The 20,681-nt window shown below is 40.4% G+C and overlaps 1 protein-coding gene across 1 annotated transcript; it reads left to right on the forward strand.

The window, feature by feature from the left end:
• Window positions 1–7,576: 7,576 nt before the first annotated feature.
• LOC137282183 (monocarboxylate transporter 14-like) lies at window positions 7,577–15,593 on the forward strand. Its single transcript, XM_067813913.1, has 7 exons — window positions 7,577–7,671; window positions 10,089–10,176; window positions 10,425–10,638; window positions 11,250–11,393; window positions 12,022–12,858; window positions 14,625–14,675; window positions 15,436–15,593. The coding sequence occupies exons 3-7, from the start codon at window positions 10,443–10,445 to the stop codon at window positions 15,573–15,575; spliced, it is 1,368 nt and encodes a 455-aa protein (XP_067670014.1). The 5' UTR covers window positions 7,577–7,671; window positions 10,089–10,176; window positions 10,425–10,442; the 3' UTR covers window positions 15,576–15,593.
• Window positions 15,594–20,681: the final 5,088 nt, after the last annotated feature.

The following is a 20,681-nucleotide window of genomic DNA, read 5'->3' on the forward strand; positions in this document are numbered from 1 at the left end:
CACAAAACGCATAGAAGTAAAATAAACTACAATACCCGGGATTAATCATGAGCTCGGCGCCCAAGCTGGATATAATGAAATATGTAACAGTAAATGCTGGGAAGAGTTGATTGCATGTAACTGTACATCATGTGATGTTTTGCCAATGTTCATGCAAAAATTTATAAGAACTTAATTTGTGGTGTTTAACTGTTGGCTGGATAAAATCGAAATCCGTATGACTTGAAACGTTTTTTAAGAGATATGGTGTCGAAAGCCAGCTCAGAAATTCACGACCATGTGCGTCCAACTGTGTGGTTGACGACGACGCATAGACGACACAGTATTTGCCAGGAACATGCGGAATATTGTTCCATGTCTGAACCAACACATGTCCCATTTTAGCTCAAATCAAATGAACTGACTACATGGTGCCACAAATGATACGACAGTGTGGAATTTATTCACTAGATCAGCCGAATGTGGTTAACGTCACGTCACAAGTGCACACCAAATCTCCCATGTTCCCATTGTGTTGAATACATCTCCATGGGTGTGAGATCTATGGACGCCAAGATATACGGCCACTTTATTTAGTGGTATTCCCAGCATACACACGGGGCGGGGACAATGATTTTCTCTAAGACATGGCACGACGAACGCGCAGTTTGGGCTGAATTTCAATGTTTTCCACAACATTCAGAAACAAAAGAACAATCATCCGTTCTTCTCTTTTCAATTGCAGGTGTGTAAACTTCAGGTATAAAAAACATGCACAAAGTAATTCATATGATGCACAGTTACCTTTTCCCGTGAATATGCACATGCACATATCTGAAAGTATTCACTTAGGAAATGTAAAGAAAGCATTACTTAGTGGTTCAGACATAACTGGGGCGGTGGTATAGCCCCGTGGGTGAAGCCTTCGCTCGTAACACCGAAGACCCGGGTTTGATTCCCCATATGGCTACAATACGTAAAGAACCTTTCTAGTGTTCCCCGTCGTGAACAATACCCACTCACCCCTGACGTCATTAGCTTCAACTCACTCGCCAAACATGTGAACAACTGAATACGCAGTTTTTATAATTTTTTTTATTTCTTGCTGTTTATTTCATACATTGGACGGCGCAAGACATGTGTATATCTTCTTGGACACAGAGGATTTCTGTATCTGCAAACGTGGACGTCGACCTAGTTTTCACACGGCCATGTATGAAATATAACAGTATGGTTTGTCGCGGTTCTCACAGACAGAGTAAACCTATCAGTTGCACAGGGACGTAACACCACTTAAACTGTGGCGCAAACAGAACACAAAGTACCGACATCCTGTGCTTATTTACCGTGCGCACATTTAGTATCAAAACATAACTTGACAGTTATTGTATTTGGGGATGTGTAGAGTTATTGGTCTTTTTGTGATATGGTGTAAGAGCTGAATAAAACAAATAACCTGCTGGTAACAAATGCCGAGAATGTGACCTTTCACGCAGCCCCCTGGAACACCGGCTGGTCTGCAGGCAGAGGGCCACTAGCGTCAAAATCACTGGAGGTGTTCAGTCGTTCCCCACTCGAAAGGTCTTGTTGCATTTTTCTTTCTCGTGTATCTGTGTGAAAAACAGGGAAATAGAAATTTTAGGTGATGCGTGCAAAGCAAAAAAGAAAGAAGAAAGTGTTTGGAACACGTACCGCAACACCTCAGCTAATAGCGTTACGGGACTGGCCATAAGCCTTGAATACACACCAGCGTAAATTACTGAACGACAGGCAGGAGATCACAAACATGTCCGAAGGGCGCATTATCCGACATAATCCCAAATCCGACTAACACAGACACCGTTTTACCTCAAAACGTGTTGAAGAACAGACCAGAATTATGTGTTCGGTATTTTTATTCCGTTTTAAGATATGTCAGTGACATTTATTGTATTGCTGCGTTGTAATTAATCTGTGCTCAGTTTTCTGATATTTAAAATTCCATAGAGAGCAGTAATGTGCCTATTGTCACATTAAAAGGAAAAAGTCAAATGTAATGTGGATATTATAATGATTTCATCCAGGGGGTAATGGAATATACAAGTTATACTTGACATATAGAGGACAGGCGACATTATTTTCGCCTGAGTATCTTGCATGTGTCTATACTGGAAGGTCTAATTAGAGTTGCTGATAGCTGAACATTGTTGTCACCGACGTTGTTCTTTTTACCTCACCATTTTAAAAAAAATTTGGTTTGTACCTCAATTGTAAGTGTCCTGTAGCTGAATATGTATTGCCACTCATCTCTGGTCCGCGGTTGTAATTGTTTTACCCTGATTTGTATTGATTTGTAAGTATGGTTAATTCTATAAATTTAATATAGAAAACACATATCTGTGTGGGTTGTTGTTCATTCTAAATTATTTCACTTGCAGTTATCTGAGTTAACTAATGTTTGAATGGGGATATCGACACACAGAAGTATTCAGCTAAGTTCTGTAACTGAAATTTGAATGGTTTGTGGAAAAACAGTGATGATGACTCAGGTGACATAGCCGTCACAACACAAGGGGTGTATTGGCATAATGAATGTCAGTGCACCAGTGACATGTTTGTCATGTTAGAGATGTGTGTTTCCTGCTTACGAATGCATACATCAGCATGACTGCAATCACAGGATTATTGGATGGAGACACTGCGACACTCTGACGCAGCTGGAATATTCGTCGGGTGCGGCGTTACAACAAATTAAGCTGGCAAATCTGAAATATAGTTTAAGACTGCCGTTAAGCCAAACCACCTCAGTCAGCGTCATTACATAGTGAAATTACACAGATAATGATTTTTGGATTATCTGCATTGAGTTGGAATAATCATTGAATCATAGCATTTGATAGTAAATCATTTGGCATATGCGAGATAATCCAATCCTAAATAATCCAAATTGTAACACAAGGGAAATAATGTGTCTAAGAGACAGTCGATAACCCATATTCCATATACAATGTGAACCATATTTTTATGTCTTCAGATTTGATATTGTCAAAATGTCATACTAGCAATCGGAACGCTGACTGGGGTATATTGACGTAAAACTGCATAGCAAGAATTATGTACTAAAACGGAAATAACTTCACAGATGATAAAATGAACAGACACGGCGACATGTAGACCACAATGGCCGTTTGCTACGATTACTCTTACACATTGCTTGGCTAAAAATTGGTGTAATATGCATTACGAACGTATAATGCATGGACACCCTGTTGCAAAACTCCATGCCTCCGAGCAAAATACATAACTCTCTATGTTCGTTACGACAATCCAACAGTTGACAGTTCCCCCAGATATTACTGGTGTTGCAAAAGTCCGTATTGCTGAAGATACAGTCAGGCCTCGTTAATCCGAATAATGCCGTTCTTAATCACAAATGTTCGGATAGTGAAACGTTCGGTTTGCTGAAACAAGTCAAGCACACTTCAAAAGTCAAGCACGCTTCAAAAGTCATAAATCATTGCACAAAATACATTCACACTCCTGTAAACAAACCACCTAGAAGTGTTTGTGTTGCAATTTTGTAAACCTGTGCATAAAGCTGAAACGAACACACATTGGCTGTGTTCAGCGTGGCAGTATTGTGTGTGCTTATTCGACTTGTTCCACAGACTTTTGTCCACTCAAGTAAAACTGACATAAACATCGTGTACAAGGTTATTGTATTTATACCGAACAGTGCTCGTGTGTGTGTGTGTGTGTGTGTGTGTGTGTGTGAGAGAGAGAGAGAGAGAGAGAGAGAGAGAGAGAGAATGTTTGTTGTAATATTCCTACCACAATGAGATGATATATCTAATACATTAGACCTATCGACAAGAGACCTGTTCTGACGTATCCTGGTTGATCCAGAGTCCCAGGCGCGATAACAGCAAGGATCATGTTTAAGGCATTCGGGCATAACACCAACGGGGACGAACCCTTATACATCCTATCTCCATTCTTACACTAGACTACTGAAACGATGAATAATATAAGTCTTGGGGTTTCTGTCATACAGCAGTCATCAATATTTACCATTTTGCCGTACTTCTGATAGATAATCAAACCTTATGACTAATCGCCAGCATACAAAGTCAGCCGCGTAATCTACCGCGACTTTCACAAAAATGAGGTTCGACAACTGGTAGTTCAGACTGCGGACTTTGTGTTCCCCTCTGATAAGTGTTAATTGACACGGCTCCCGGGGCCCAAACATATGATGACACAGTGCCATTTTGAAAGTGGTCATACGCAACATATGTTCTATTTGGGATTACACTTTCTTAGTAAAGTACAGATTCTAGTACTTTTGTGAGTTGAGTCCCATCCGGGATTCGACCCCACACCATCAGTGTCAGGCAACTAGTGGCTGATAGTTATTTTTGTAAAAGCCAGTGGTAATTGATGTTATCAGGGCAAGTATTGTTAATATTGATCATGTTATGACAACCCAGCTACGGGGGAAACCATTCAATAAATAGAGAATCTCACCCAAGTGTCTACTGATATCAAATATATAAGCACGGGTTGATAAAGTAACAGATATCCGAGGCAATGAACTGAGTTCACACAGATATCCGCAGTAGCATGTTCACCAATACAGGCAATGAAAACACAAAAATAATTAATGCTTACATCCCGTTACGCTTGTTACGAATGGGATGATACGTTATGGACGCTAGCTTTAATAGTATGTTATTATGCGTTACGCCATGATACCGCTGTCAACCAACAGTGGAAACCCAATGTCGTAATCACATAGCGCCAAGCACAGAACAGACTGCTGTGAATATATTGCTCCGCCTCATGCACAGCTGTCTTTCTGTATCGTTTATGCATTACTAACCTCTGCAGTTGTTGTAGTTGTTGTAGTCGTTGTTGTTGTTGTTTTAATGTTTATCCCTTTTGGTGCATACCTTCCTTTTGTCTTAATTAGTCCCTGTGACATAGATGTAAGCCTGTTCTGTTCTTCACTCTTGTTTGGTGATATATGACTTTGATTTGTCAAACAAAAAAGTTATAAAATAAGATAAAGGTCTGTTGCCACTGAATGTCTTCATTATTGCGTATGTCCTGTTGTTACACTTGTATCATGAGACTATTTTGTGCAAGTGAGTTATTCAGTTGTCGACGATGCAGTATTTTGTTGTTTGCAGTAACAAAGGAAGCTAAACTTAATTGAAAAACGCCATGATACCAATAAGATCCTTATTCTATCAACAGGCGTGTTACCGTTGACCTGTCGAGATAGTTTGAAGGTAAGGGCACTATATTGTCTCACTACAGTCTAAGAAATATAAATCACAACAAGCAGCATATTACACTCATATACCATTTTTAGGTTCACATATTATTCTATGCATGTCAGATCACGCATTATGTATGAGCTGTTAGGGCAAGTGATGTGCCCTGTTTTGTTAATTTAGTTAACACCCGATGATAAACAGGATAATATAATTTATACTGGTATAATAGCCTCCAGGTACGTATACATTGGAGACTTATTTAACAGAACGTGGTAAAATCAGCTGTGTACACAACAACGACACTTGGTGACAACAACGGGTTCGTTCACATGGAAAGAAACTGTTTCAGACCCTTGTATATTCCTTACGTGTGAGAACCCCTCGTGTACAATACCTAACCCTGTGCACTAAGAAAATTATGACCAGAGGGTAGTCACATGAATACTTACAAATACCAAGTTTCGGATACAGCAACGTGCAGTAACCATGGACATATTACTGATACTATGTGTCCCAGTCCATCCTGCTGTGAATGGGTACCTCATAAGGATTGGGAGAGCCACACTAACTCCGCCTAGTGGCTGCAAGAGTTGCATGATCCTCCGGGAGTTAAGATCAACCACTACGAAGTGTCTTTGAGATTAAAATCCCATGACCGAGGAGAAAACAAAGCGCCTGTGAGCAGCAGTGAGTGAGTGAGTTTAGTTTTACGCCGCACTCAGCAATATTACAGCTATATGGCGGCGGTCTGTAGATAATCGCGTCTGGACCAGACCATCCAGTGATCAACAACATGAGCATCGATCTGCGCAATTGGGAACCGATGACATGTGTCAACCAAGTCAGCGAGCCTGACCACCCGATCCCGTTAGTCGCCTCTTACGACAAGCTGAGTCGCCTTTTATGGCAAGCATGGGTTGCTGAAGGCCATACTACCCCGGGACCTTCACGGGTCTGTGAGCAGCAGAGCTGGAACTTGGCACTATATAAGTAGTTAATAACATGATATATACTCTCCTTAATGTAGTTGCTTTTATATGCTGTATTTCGGATTACACTATCTCAGTAAATGACAGATTGAAGTACCCCTCAAAGTCAGCGATCGAGCACACGTGCACTTAGCCACTGAGGTTGTAAAAACATGGACGTCGCAACATGATCAAATTGTACAACGGTTATGCATGTAGTCATTGAGCTCCTGCGCACATTATTTACTTCCAAGAGCATCCGTGTCATTTATTTATTTTTTTAATCATTTTTTGAAACGATATTTGTTTTGAAACGCATCACCTCGTAAACAATTGGCTCATGTTGTTGATCACTGGATTGTCAGGTCCAGACTGGGTTATTTCCAGACCACTGCCATATAGCTAGAATATTGCTTAATACGATGTAAAGCTAAACTCACTCACTCACTGTAAACATCTACATTACATATGATGTAAAATAGTCAAAACTTGCACAAGCAAATCTTTTAGTGTCATCTGAGACTAATTATATTCATTTATTACACATGTTTAAAGAAAAAAAATGTAAACAATAAACATTACATATTAGTTATACAGTGACATACGCCACACAGTCGAAAAACGAAGGAGGTTGGGCTACTTTTAAATAAACTTTACTTAGGTAAATCCACATGTACGCTTTGGGTTATACTTTTATTCAGAGATTGCAAAAATATGTAACAAACAGATAGGAAGGATCGACCACACCAGAATCTCTCCAAGTGGAGTCAGTCCCTAAAGGAGCCGGTCATGCCTAATACGTTGCGGAACCAACGAGAAATCGGAATCCCTAAAGGCAGGGTTATATGTTGGAAATGGACAAAATTAACGTAGTCCCTAATTCCACAAGTAGTATTCTGGGTTAACACCGGTATAAGGGGAGGTAACTCATGCAACTCACAACCACGTTTCGTTCACAGTGTTTACTAAAATTAAGAACGAACTAACAGGATGGCAAGCTAACGAATGATGACTGATACACACGGTTAGAAGACCACTCTATATTATATGAGGTAATATTCCATGCAGAATGAGCGTCTGACGTAATGGCAGTCAGGCAAATAAATCAGAAATCACGTTGTTTGTGTCAACACTCCATGTCTCCATGATATCATGGTTAAACCGACTAAACTGAAGCAGATCAAATGGTGAATATTCAAAAAGAGTCATGCAGAATCACTGTGAGCGGAATACCTGACCTGACAACCACAACGTGGACCGGTTAGCTCTGATATCGACTGAATCTAGTCAGCATGATTTACACCACCTGAAGTACGAGCGGTGAGTTGTTCTACTCTATGTATAACGGAGACGGCGGAACGGAGATAACAGAGACGCCCACTAGAGAAAGTGACTCGTGCAGCTTATATAACTCCCGTGTTTAATAACCCGTTTAGACGCTGATGGAAAATCCATATGTCCAGGTAAGGTATATGTGAGAAGAAAACTATTGCCCAATATCCCCATTATGCAGCAGCAGCAGTAGTGGTAGTATTCAATTGTGCTATCTGGGCATCCCTGCATTTCTGTGTTTTAGTTTTTAGTGTAAGATTGCTGGAATATTGCTTAAACTGTACAGCTCCCCTTTTCATGTGTCAACATCCTGTTGAGACTCTCGGGAAATATATACTTTTTTCGTCAAATCACACTTCTTGAGGGACATGACATATGCTCTGTTCGACACCTAGAGGATATAGTTAAACTGAACAACGCAAGCATGACGGTGTTCTTGCTGACCAGGGCCTAGATTTTCGAAGCTCTATTAGCGCTTAGGCAATCGTAAGTTAATGTTAATATATGGCACTTACGACTATCTTAGCGCTAAGAGAACTTCAATAATCTAAACCCAGGGCATCGCTGTAGGTTCTCACAACGATATAACGTGATGGCATGATGGATCTCTATACACACTCAGCACTCTTGTTGTAAACAGAAAAATACGATATATTTAACCGATACGCCGCTTAGACACGATGGGATAGACTCTAAATATCACACGTGACACAAGACTCTTTATCTGCTGTTTATTTCCCATCTGCCAAGGTTGATGTATTATTCATAATAATAGTGTATGAGAGCATATATTCATTTTTATACTTACTTGTTTACAGTCACAGTAGAAGGATTATCATAGTAGCATGCATAATTGACTAGGATTTGAATAAATATGCATTTTTTGCAACACATTTAGCACATATAATTCAGCCCACGGTAGTGTATATGTATGTCATTGAGTATGTGTGTGCGTACGTGTCTGTGTGTGCGTGTGTGTATCTGTGTGTGTGCTTGCATGCGTGCATGTGAGTGTATTCGACATGAAAGGGCAATTTAAAAGATCATCAACAGGATCTAATGAAATACATACACACAAGCGCCCAAAAGCACACGCATACCATGCAAGAACACACACACGTACGCACACACACACACACACACACACACATACCATTTTGCTTTGAAGTGGCGACAAGCAAGCTTTCGTTGTATGAAAACATATTTACCCAGGGTTTAAATATACGTGCTGTATCGCATATTGTGATTTAACGTTAACGCACTGTAACCCTGTCGCTGTTTTGCATCGCGTTTGTTACATGTGGATATGTTAGACTCTGTCTTGGGCTTAGTCAATACTCTGTTGGGGAACTACACAGTAAGGCTGAATACATTATGAAACCGACCACTGCTGAAATTAGCAGTTGATATTATTGCTCAAACCGGCCATTTGGAGTGAAACAGAACTTGGTTAAACTGATTGGCTCACGGGAGGCAGTGATCTCAGATAATGCTGATCATGTGTTTTTAATCAGCACCACACTAAATATCTGCTGATTAAAAGATCAATGCTACAAGCCGCACTGATGATCGCAGTTTGAAGGCGTTAGCATAGAGATGGGGCCGAACGGAACAGCGGCATTCCGTTTTCACTCAAACCGTTCCTTGAGGCGTTAACGGAGTCTGTCAACGACACAAATGCAGTTCTAGATCCTAATTTTTGTGTCATATTGTCATGTTCTCTCTATCCAGCTCCCCCTTAAGTTTTACAGCACTTGACTTCCTTTATTTTCGTTAAACTCTACTGCTTTACTTTGACGTTAGCAAACGTAACAACACTGGCGTGCAGAATGTACAGTTACCAGAATGTACAGTTACCAGAATGTACAGTTACCAGAATGTACAGTTACCAGAATGCCCTAACCAGAATTATCTGGTCCCGACTCGATTATTAATTTTACAGACTGCAGTCATAGAGCTGTAGTATTTCTGAGTGAGGCGTAAAACTAAACTCCCTCGCTGAAGTATCACCAGGGGAAGCAAGAAAACCATGGTGGCAATACTTAACCTTTGACTGTGTCATGCATCCAAACATGCATTGCATTCACCGGCACACCTTCCTCTACCCTGGTAGTGGGGTCAGTCCCTATGAAAATAGCCGTGTTGTGTGTCAAAGGTACTATGTGGTTATGTTTCCCGCAGGTCATCAGAAGTAATACAAGTGGACGTAGGCAATGACTGAGACAAATTCATACACATGGATGCATAATACTGTTATGCTGTTGTCTTTGTTTCATTGTTACATTCAGTATATAAACCCCGCTTCGTGTTCCATTTAAGCTTGACAACGGTGCAAAAAGCTGTACTGAAATGTTGCACTCTGGAACAAAATGATGTTGTTTTCCATAAAGTCTGTTGTATATAGTACATCCCAAATTCTGAAATGCCAATCATAGAAGACGCACATGCGCACAAGTACACATCTCGTATCCATGTGAAATGCATTGTTACACGCTAGACAATAATGTCATTTTGTTAATGTACATTCACGCACTGACATACTTTCCAGTGGGTTTACGGTGACGCTGACCTCTTCACACAACATCCGCCGACGATATTACTGGGAGAATAATGGAGAGATGAAAAAATCCAGTGACGTGAGTCTTCCTTGGGTCAGTCCTGCCTGTCATCCAGTTCAGCTATGTAACACACGTTAGATAACACATAACTAACTGGCTGCCGTGCTTTGGTGATTTGTGTGAATATGACCTGTGCACTGAGTAGTGGGTAACGGTCTGTAAGTGATCTGTGGACAGCAGACTAATCTGTGTTTGATTTTATGACCGACCATCCGATACAACATACTCACAATCCAACGCAGCGATCGACCTATTCTTTCTCGGAGATTCGGATGTGTCTATAGATGGCTGACCACAAGAACATTGATAGAGGGTATGCGTGGGTGGTGCTGGTCTTCAGCTGGCTACAGGTGGTCATATCCGGTATTTTCTACTATTCAACGGGTGTGGTCAACACCGTCCTCCTTGAGAATATGCAAGAGGGCGTGGTCAAGACATCGTGGGTGGGGTCCACGCTGTATGGGACGATAATGCTTACAGGTGAGAACTGACGCACACGAGGGATGCGTTTGTGAATATCAAACAACAATGTTTATTAACATTTTCTAAGGGGTGGCAGGGGTCGTCCGCTCCTTACACACGTGATTGTAGGTTCGATTTCAAGTTCTGATTTTATGCTTCACTTACGTCCCAACCGTGAGACTCCGCAACCTATTGTTTTTATTAGTTGTAAGGTTATATTTCTATTTACTTTTATCTTCATCGTCATCATCATCGTTATTAACATTATGCTTATTATTGTTAAAAATTATATGTATGCATTTTTTCATTATTACAAATTAATTTATATATGAAAATGTTGCAAAGAGAGGTTGAAATGTCCTGGCACAGTTTGACGTGGTCGACCAATCATATACTCATCTACCCTTGTTCCCTCCAAACGCAGCCGAGACATCAAATAAGGCTCATACGCGAACACGCTAAAATATATATAATATACATGTATTGATATTATCTGCGTTCTTCTTACTATAATTAGTATTAATTTTACTTTTGTTATGGTCGTAGTGGTGAATGTGTTCATGCTGGCAGCGACAAGTTTACCTGCAATCATGTTGTCACTGTAATTGTTCACCCTACTGTTCTTTCAGCTCCTGTGACTGGCTCTTTGACGACTGTTTTGGGGTGTCGCGTTGCATCCGTTCTTGGGGGCCTTCTGACTCTGGTGGGTATGGCTGCTGCTTTCTTCGCCAAGTCGGTAAACGGGGTGATTGTGTCCTATGGACTTACTGCAGGTAAAGGGTCACATCTACAGTAACCGTCTCACTGCATGCTATAATATCAGAAAAAGAACTGCAGAGCAGAAAAGTTGAAAATATCAGTAATGTTCATTTATACAAAATGAAAACAAAATATGAATACCACATGTCTGCATTCATCAGAGTGGTTTGTACACGTGAAGAGAAAATACCGTAAAAGTGGATGAAACTCAAGATGAGTTATGAACTTCACACATTGTACCAATATTGGAGATGATCTACCTTCAGTTATTGGCGATCTATAGTCTAATTGTATATTGTGTTGTCCTCTATAGCTAAAATGTGTTAGATTTAATTACTAGTTTCACACGTGTATCTGTATTATGCTTGATATTTTACTGTCCTTCGTTGCCAGGATTGTATAATCTATCTTTCATTATTGTCAATCTATATATTGTTTTAGTTACGATATGTCTGAAATATTGCCAAATTTCAACTCACTCACTCACCAATGTTGGGAATTGAATCCGGGTCTTTAACCACTGGGGAACCCTACAGCCCCGAGAGTTATTAGAATGTCAGCTGACCAATGACCTGGGTTGTGTATCTGAACTTTGATTGTTATCCTTGTATCGAGGATTAATTAAAAGAAATTATTTTGCAGGTCTGGGACTCGGGTTCCTCGAGACATCGGCGATTGTTATCACTGGCCACTATTTCGACAAATACCTTCCTCTTGCCTCTGGTCTACAGATGTCCGGTGGAGGGTCGGGAATGCTCATTGGTGCTCCTTTAGTTAGAGCCCTCATTGACACGTTCGGACAGAACGGGGCCTTTCTTATAATGGGTGGAATAGGAGCTAATGCATGTGTGTGTGGTATGCTGTTCAGACCATCACCGCATGAGCTGCAAATAGAAACAAAACCGAAGGAGACGCCAGGAGACGTCACCCGAAATATTGTGGATCAAGAAGTAGAAGTACGGTCAGAAGTCAGAATAAGCTATGTCAAACGTTTTCGTTCAACAGTTAAAGACACGTGGTCCCTCCTGTCCAATTTGAGCTTTATGCTGTACGTCCTGTCCTATACATTATGGGGATTTGGAGAATCAATCATCTATGTGCATCTAACTAACTTTGCAGAGTCTAAAGGAACCAGTCCACAAAATTCAGCAATGTTGTTCACAGCGATGGGAATCACAAGCATAATAGCGCGAGTGTTGGCAGGGTTTGCTGGTACAGATCCCGCAATAGGGGTCTTCATGCTGCATACGGGTATGGTAGGTGTAGCCGGTGTATTGATCATACTGTGTCCACTTTTAGCAAGTTCCTACACACTACAGCTTCTCTTCTGTAGCATATACGGCATCTACAGTGGTGGGCCGATGGCGTTATTGAACCCAATTATTGTAGATCTAATAGGCGTGAAACAACTGGCGACCGGATATGGAGTGGTGAATCTGATTGGTGGTGTTGGATTACTTCTCGGACCTCCTTTTGCAGGTAAGTGAAGGCAGTCGGAACATAATTTACATGTTGCCGGATAATAGGTCCCACGTATGAAAGGAATGTGCATGTGCATGAATAACCTATTAGAAGCGAAATTTCTATGATTGTGTATTTTCCAAGGGCTATAACCTGAAACCTTACAAATACTAGTATATACTTTACATCTCTTGTAAATTACAACAATACCTCTATTCATGGTATATTTGAAGGTTCATCCCATTGCTCGTCACATTAAAAGAAATAATAAGTGTTCTTATCAAATTATTAATAAACCTTTCGTGACAAGACTAGGTGAATTCTAAAAATGAGTCCGACTTCAATTAAGGTGGCGTATTTCTGCCTGCAAACATATAAACTAGGGCATAATACAACTTAAACGTCTGTTTGTGTTTAGCCTTGCCTCCCATGCACCGTCATCCAGCGTGTTATGCGTTCCTATGTTCGTGTCATGTTACAGTTACATGTAACATATGCCATATTTGAGATTACACTTTCTTAGTGAAGTACGAATTCTAGTATTCTTTTGAGTTGAATGCCATCCGGGATTCGAACTCAGGCCCTCAGAGTCAGGCACCTACCTAATCGCCAGTACACAAAGTCAGCCGCCCAACCCGCTCAACCACAGCGACATATTATAATCAGGCTGAAGTTTATGTCAGATGAAACTCACCTTTAAATGTTCACTTGGAAAGAACAAAGTAAGTTTGTATCTTGGCAATTCCAGATGACCAGTGAACATAGATGTAGCAAATTAGGGGCCATTACCGTTTCGGTAATCCGAAATAATTATCCAGATTTAATGCGGAAATCGAGTATTCTATAAATTTCTAATTCAAACATAAAATTGTTACGGTTAAGAATTACGGTTGACAAACGATGTAAGAAAGTCTAAAACAGTCAAATCTTGTATTATTATGCAACGAGAGCAAGGTATACGAAGTCACAAGTCAATTTCACAATACCGATTTCAAATACAATACAAGTGAGACAAAATGTAAGGCAATGGGTCACAAAATATAACATAGCAAACTCACTAAAGTCTTTGTGCGAGAGAGAAACAGTCATGCAGATTGTTACACAGCGACTAATGTAGATTCAAGTGTTGACGGATTTGTTGGCGATGTAAACTCCAGTAATATGTGTGACCCCCGTCTCAACACTAGCCTTTGTATATATACCCAGTAATTACCCGAACGTTCGGGCATATATGACCATCGCCAACACTGTAAAATGTTCTAGCAGTCTCCCGGAAGTAACAAATAGAAAACCAAGGGCAGATAATTAACGGAAAACCTGTTACCAAAATCTTAAAAATGCTGACCATCTATTATACGAAATGTAATCCATTCAAAACACTAAACGTTGTGACCCAGTAATAGATATTACTGAATAACAAAATATACAGTAAATACACACTCGTAACAATATTGGATTTTTCAAAACACCTTAATTTCCCGATACACGTAATAGAGCACACCTGTACCAGTTCAATGAATAATTCCGAAATGCAGAATCTGAAATTCCATTTCATTTCAACAGCACACATTGGCCTTTTGTACACGTAAGTTACTCTGGATATTCTGCTACGAAAATATGTAGAAATACGTCATTCATACAAGAGTTTACGTGCGCAATAATCGTAACGGGTGCTAAGTGCGTGTATGTGAGCGCCGCGTAACGCAGCTAGGGCATGGCGAGTCATGACAAATATCTTTAAGGAGATTAATCATATGGATGTACCAAGGGGTTTTTGTTTGCAGGGTTTATCATGGACGTCTCTGGGAGCTACGACGTCAGCTTTGCATGTTCCGGTAAGTACCATGGTGGAACAGCATCATGCAGTCCATTAAGCTGCAATAAGACAACATTAATTACAAACTCACTCACAGTTACATGAAATTATACATTCTTTGATTGAGGAGCTGTGGGATAGCCTAGTGGGTAAGGCGTTCACTTGTCACGACTAAGACCAGGGTTTGATTCTTCACATGGGCAAAATCTGCATCACATTTCAGGTGTCCCCGCGTGATATTGCTAAAATATTGGTAAAACCGGCGTAAAACTGAACTTTCTCACTCGCTATTTGATTGACATAGATATATTTGTCTTAAAGTTTCATACTTAAGGCCAACCTTAAGATATAATAGCAAATACACTCTAACGTAGTTTCGTTTAAGTAAATAATAACGAGGTACAGCGTCCATAACGTATTATTTGTGAGAGTGGTATAATTCTCGACTCTACAACTGACATTAATGAACGTAAAATATCTATATTTTAGATATAGTGTTAGATTAGTGTTAGATAACGCGGATACAAACGGGGGATTTGTGAGCGTAATGTGTTAAGTGTTATTGTATGTAAATAAATAATAACAATAACAGTTAAAGCGTTCGTCTGAGACGTCGAAGACCAAGGTTGGATTCCCTATGTGGTTACATTGTGTTAAGTCCATTTCTGATGATATTGCTCAAATACTGATAAGCCATCCTCACTCACCCTCTAATACTACAGGTAATGCAATGTTTTTTCTTCATATTAGAAGTTGTCTAAAGAGTTTTATTGTTTCAGGGGGCACACTTGTGATAGGAAGCCTTCTCTCTCTGTGTATACCGATGTTTAAGAGACGAAATGTCAGTTCTAATAAGGAAATAGACGCGACAGTTGCTGAAGAGTACACAGCTGTAGCATCCGGACCAGATCGGCAATAAACACTCTTTAACCACTGACGATGACGTCTACTTTATTATATGTGAAACAGTGTACATTATTGACAATAAATTGGCATGCTTGTGATTTCTCAAACAATCCGTACAAATCCGCTCACAAAAATAGTAAGTTTGTACACAATGCATGCAGACAAGGTTTAAACTGTACACTGTAAAACACAAGAACGCTGTAATTTAATCTGTTATGTTGGATTAGTATTGGACGAAAAAAATCGTTAATTTACATCGACGCCCTTGCAGAACCGATCGGAATTCATCTTCAGCAACCTGAGCGTGTGGGACGGGATGGTCTGACTCGCTGAAACACAGAATGAATCTCTTCCCGCACATCTCAAACTGGTCTGCCCTGGTGGGATATTTTCTCTGTTAAGTGAAAGCAACAGCACGTGACCAGTTCCGCTAATCAAGGTATTATTGCAGGATATACAATGAACACAGCGGAACTTCTGTATGATAAAGACTTTACCTCGGTTACAAGGTAACAATATCATTAGTAACATTCGTCATGTACCTACCGGGATTGAACGTGGGCATGCATCAGTTTCGGGAAATTAAGGAAACAACAAACAAACAACAAAACACAAAAACATCATCAAAAACAAACAAACAAACAAAAGAAAAAATACCAAATACCAATAGACAATATATGTACCACTAGAAGATGACTCAATTTGACGTGTATGCTTTACAAACCCCGCCGTTATAAGTAAAGCACGTTTTCCTCACGAAGACAGAGGCTAATTCACGCCATAGACAACGGTGAGGTAGTGGACTGCATCAGCCTGTATCTCCCCATCACGACAAACATCTTGGGATACATTTACAGTCTGATCTGTCCTTGTCAGCACAACTGGAGCATGTCTAATACGTGCTACCTTCACAGTCGTTCCACTGGTGACCTTCGAAAATACATCACTAAAGAGAGTGCATATTTCCTGGTCACACCTGTCTCCCCGCATAGACTACTGCTATAGCCTTCCTACATGACTACCCAACGAACATAAACAGTGAAGAACGTGCAGAATATAGGCGCTAGAATCTTATCTTTACGTTCGATATGTGATCATATACCCACCGTCTTTGCACTGGCTTCCTGTGCAGTAGCGAGCTGACTTCAAAGTTCCATGTACAGTCTTTAAGTGTCTCAACAAACTTGCCCTACATACCTCTCATCTCTCCGACAATTGACTTTCCCCCTTCTTCTGCAAAAAGTTTTAATGCTTCATGAACATGCATCAGTGAATCGACAATGGCAGTGTTATGTATTCTGTCCACTTGATCTGGTGACTGGGGTTGGACTGAATTGCTGAATTATTGTCAGATTTTGTTTGTTGGCGCCTGGTCCTCCCTCGTTTTGGTGTTGGATGCAGAAGACAAATCACATAAATGTATTTTTGCGAATCTTAATACATCTTTTGTAATTATTTCCTCAATTCAACACAACCTGCCATAGTTTCCGTAAGCCTGACGCAAACTCACAATCAACAGTGTCTTCTTTTCTCATTTCTGAGGCACCCATGAAGAGCCACCTCCTCGTGGTGGGTGCTGGGTAACGCTAAGTGCTCTTCTCCAGTGTGGACCCGGGGCAGAATGTGTCCACAGCACCCCATTGCTTGTCGTAAGAGGCGAGTAAATTGGGCAACCTGTTTGCGGTGGGTTTCGTCCCGTGTCGGTGGAGGACGGGATCCTGGTGGTTGAGGGCAACTGGGCCTTTGACCATGTTCTGTTTGCCTAACACACCACTTCGGCTGTTACGTCACCTAGACGGGTGGTTGAATGGGCCCGATTCAACCAGCTTTACTGTTCATCCATATTTTCTGATTTTGAAATGCATTTTTGACGTTGCTTCGAGTCTTATGCCCAGAAGGCGGTGGCACATGGGCCAATCTGGTAGATTAATTATTTATAATTCTTCTGCTGGAGTATATCATCCGGGTATCCTAGGTGCTGCAAGTTGGAGACCCACTTGCTTTTAGCATTGTCCTTGTGATACTCCGTGGTGGGTGGGGAGCTCGGATGATGAACCGTATTACACTAACCATGGCTTATGAAATCCCACCAAAAAAACAAAACGTCCACTTCATATTGATCCTGTTGATACTGAGCACAGACAGTCTGCATCGATTGAATATTGGCCACGTCTCCTTGTAATTGAAACTCCTGACAAGAAACCATTACAGTTGAACCCTTTTGCAGTGTCTAAGGGTATTCAAGGTACTGCTGGGGATGTTAAAAACATTAGACGCTTACGTTCGGGTGCTCCGCTAGTTGAGTGCGGGAAAAAACAGCAACCGACCAATCTGATGAGTATTAAATCTTTCGTGGGCATTCCGGTCACGGTCTCTGCTCACAAATCCCTGAACACAAGTGAAGGTATTGTCAGAGATCGTGATCGACTGTTTGCTGACATGTCAGAACTTGACATAGCCTGCGAAATGAAAGATCAAGGTGTGCTTTATGTCAAGCGTTTTTTTCAACCCGGACAAATAATGAAGCTATCCAAACAAACACGTATCTGTTTTCCTTCTCGTCTCCAAACACTCCTAAGACAGTAAAGGCAGGCTACTGTACCAGCTGATAGTCAACAAACGGTGAAAAGTAAACCGAAGCCAAAGCCTGATGCTTGAAAACAACAAAGTGGCAGAGCTCCTAAAGGGTCACAGAATTCAATTGTACAATAAGTATGGATCTCTTGAAGACATGGACGTTTCTGAAAACGTCCATTCTAGGGCACATAGCTTGTCGCCCTCCAAAAGAGTGCGGGGTAGATAACCAATAAATCCCCCCAAAAGATAGTTTATTCCAATAATATTGTACAGTGGAACTGTAGAGCATTGAGGACTAATTTACATGAATTACAGCTATTAGTCCGGATTTTACACCTTCAGCGATATGTCTCCAAGAGACATATTTAAAACAAACAGATACATTTGACCTTCGTCATTTTAATGCATATCATTCTTTTTCACCTCCGGGTGATAGAGCCACTGGCGGGTCATCCGTTCTAGCCAGACAAAACGTTATTCAAAGCCCTGTTTCACTAAATACTAATATGCAGGCTGTTGCTGTGCGAATTACTTTACATGTAGCGTTTACGCTATGCTCACTCTATATTTCGCCATCTTCGACATTTGCCAAAACTGATCTTCAAGCCCTGTATGACCAACTCCCGAAGCCCTGTATTATAATGGGAGGTTTAAATGGGCATAACCCACTCTGGGGTAATGTAACTACAAACACCAAAGGTAGGTTGTTGGAGGACTTTTGTTCTGACAATGATTTATGTATTTATAACGATGGTTCCAGCACATATTTACACCCTGGGACGGGGACCTATTCTGCTCTTGACTTGTTATTGACAAAGTCAGAACTACTAAATGAATTTGAATGGTCAGTCCACGAAGATCTCTGTGGAAGTGACCATTTTCCTACTGTATTAAAAGCTGTAACTCCATCCGATGTTCCTCCATCATCAAGACGAAATTTTAAAAATGCTAACTGGGCTTTATATGAAACACTGTGTGCTAAAAAACATAAACCTGAACGTTTTATTGACGTTCCCGATGTTATTAAATGCTTTTCTGATGAACTTAATTCCATAGCTGATGAGTGTATACCAAAGTCCTCTGCAGTTCCACACATAAGAAAACCATGGTTCAACGATGAGTGCAAACAAGCTAGGAAGGCAAGGAAAAAAGCAGAACATTATTTCCGTCGCCATCCCATGGTGCATAATTTAAATGAATTTAAAATTTTTAATGCTAAAGCACGGCGTACTATTAAACAGAACAAACGCCAATCTTGGCAAAATTATGTATCTAAAATAAATTCTCGGACACCCATGTCCAAGGTATGGAACATGGTCCAAAACATTAAAGGCAAAGGTACTAAATCTACTGTCCATCATCTTAAACATGGAGATGAGTTACTTACTGATAAATGAGATATCGCAAATAAACTGGGCAAAACCCTCGCTAAACGCTCTTCCTCTTCTAATTATTTACCTAAATTCCAGCAGTATCAAAAACAACAAGAAAAGATAACTATTAATTTCAACTCAGATAATGGGGAAGATTATAATGAAACTTTTTCTATTCATGAGCTCCATACTGCTCTAGATCAAGCTCATGACACTGCTACAGGAGCTGATAACATACATTATCAACTCCTGAAGCACTTACCAGAATCCTGCCTAAAAACTCTTCTCAACATTTTTGATGATATTTGGACACCGGGTAACTTTCCTCCCTCATGGCGTGACGCCATAGTAGTACCAATACCTAAACCTAGACGTGCTCATACCGATCCGTCCAATTATCGACCTATTTCACTAACTAGCTGTGTTTGCAAGACCATGGAACGCATGATAAATAATCGACTTGTTTGGTACTTGGAAACAGATAACCATATCGCAGACATACAATGTGGCTTCCGTAAAAACAGAAAAACAGTCGATCACTTAGTGCGTTTAGAATCATTTGTGAAAAATGCGTTGATTAAGAAACAACATGCTGTGTCTATCTTTTTGATCTTGAGAAAGCATATGACACAACCTGGAAATATGGCATTTTAAGAGATTTACATGATTTCGGTTTGCGCGGTCGTTTGCCTCAATTCATAGCCAACTTTTTAAATAACAGGCAATTTCAAGTCCGTGTGGGTTCTACCCTGTCTGATCATTACAATCAGGATCAGGGTGTTCCACAAGGCAGTATGTTGTCAGTCACTCTTTTTAGCATCAAGATCAACAATCTATCTAAAGTTTTAAACGATTTAATAGATGGATCTTTATTTGTGGATGATTTTAATATTTCTTGTCGTGGTCAAAATATGCATACTATTGAACGGCAACTGCAGCTTTTTTCAAAACAAAATAGATAAATGGTGTCTTGAAAACGGCTTCAAATTTTCTAAATCAAAAACCAATTGTATACACTTCTGTCATAAATACAAACCCCATAAAGACCCAGAACTATATCTCAGTGGTACCCAAATCAAAGTGGTCAAGGAGGCCAAGTTCTTGGGACTTATTTTCGACTCACATTTGACCTTTTTGCCGCATATTGAATCCCTTAAAGCCAAATGCCT

The sequence above is a fragment of the Haliotis asinina genome, chromosome 4, assembly GCF_037392515.1.
Source record: "Haliotis asinina isolate JCU_RB_2024 chromosome 4, JCU_Hal_asi_v2, whole genome shotgun sequence".
Taxonomy (NCBI): domain Eukaryota; kingdom Metazoa; phylum Mollusca; class Gastropoda; order Lepetellida; family Haliotidae; genus Haliotis; species Haliotis asinina.

Bases quoted from the DNA above. Each gene is read 5' to 3' on its own strand.
- LOC137282183 (XM_067813913.1), top strand. From the start codon at position 10,443: ATGGCTGACCACAAGAACATTGATAGAGGGTATGCGTGGGTGGTGCTG. The intron at 11,394-12,021 runs GTAAAGGGTCAC...ATTATTTTGCAG, and splicing joins GTCCTATGGACTTACTGCAG to GTCTGGGACTCGGGTTCCTC. The intron at 12,859-14,624 runs GTAAGTGAAGGC...TTTTGTTTGCAG, and splicing joins TCTCGGACCTCCTTTTGCAG to GGTTTATCATGGACGTCTCT.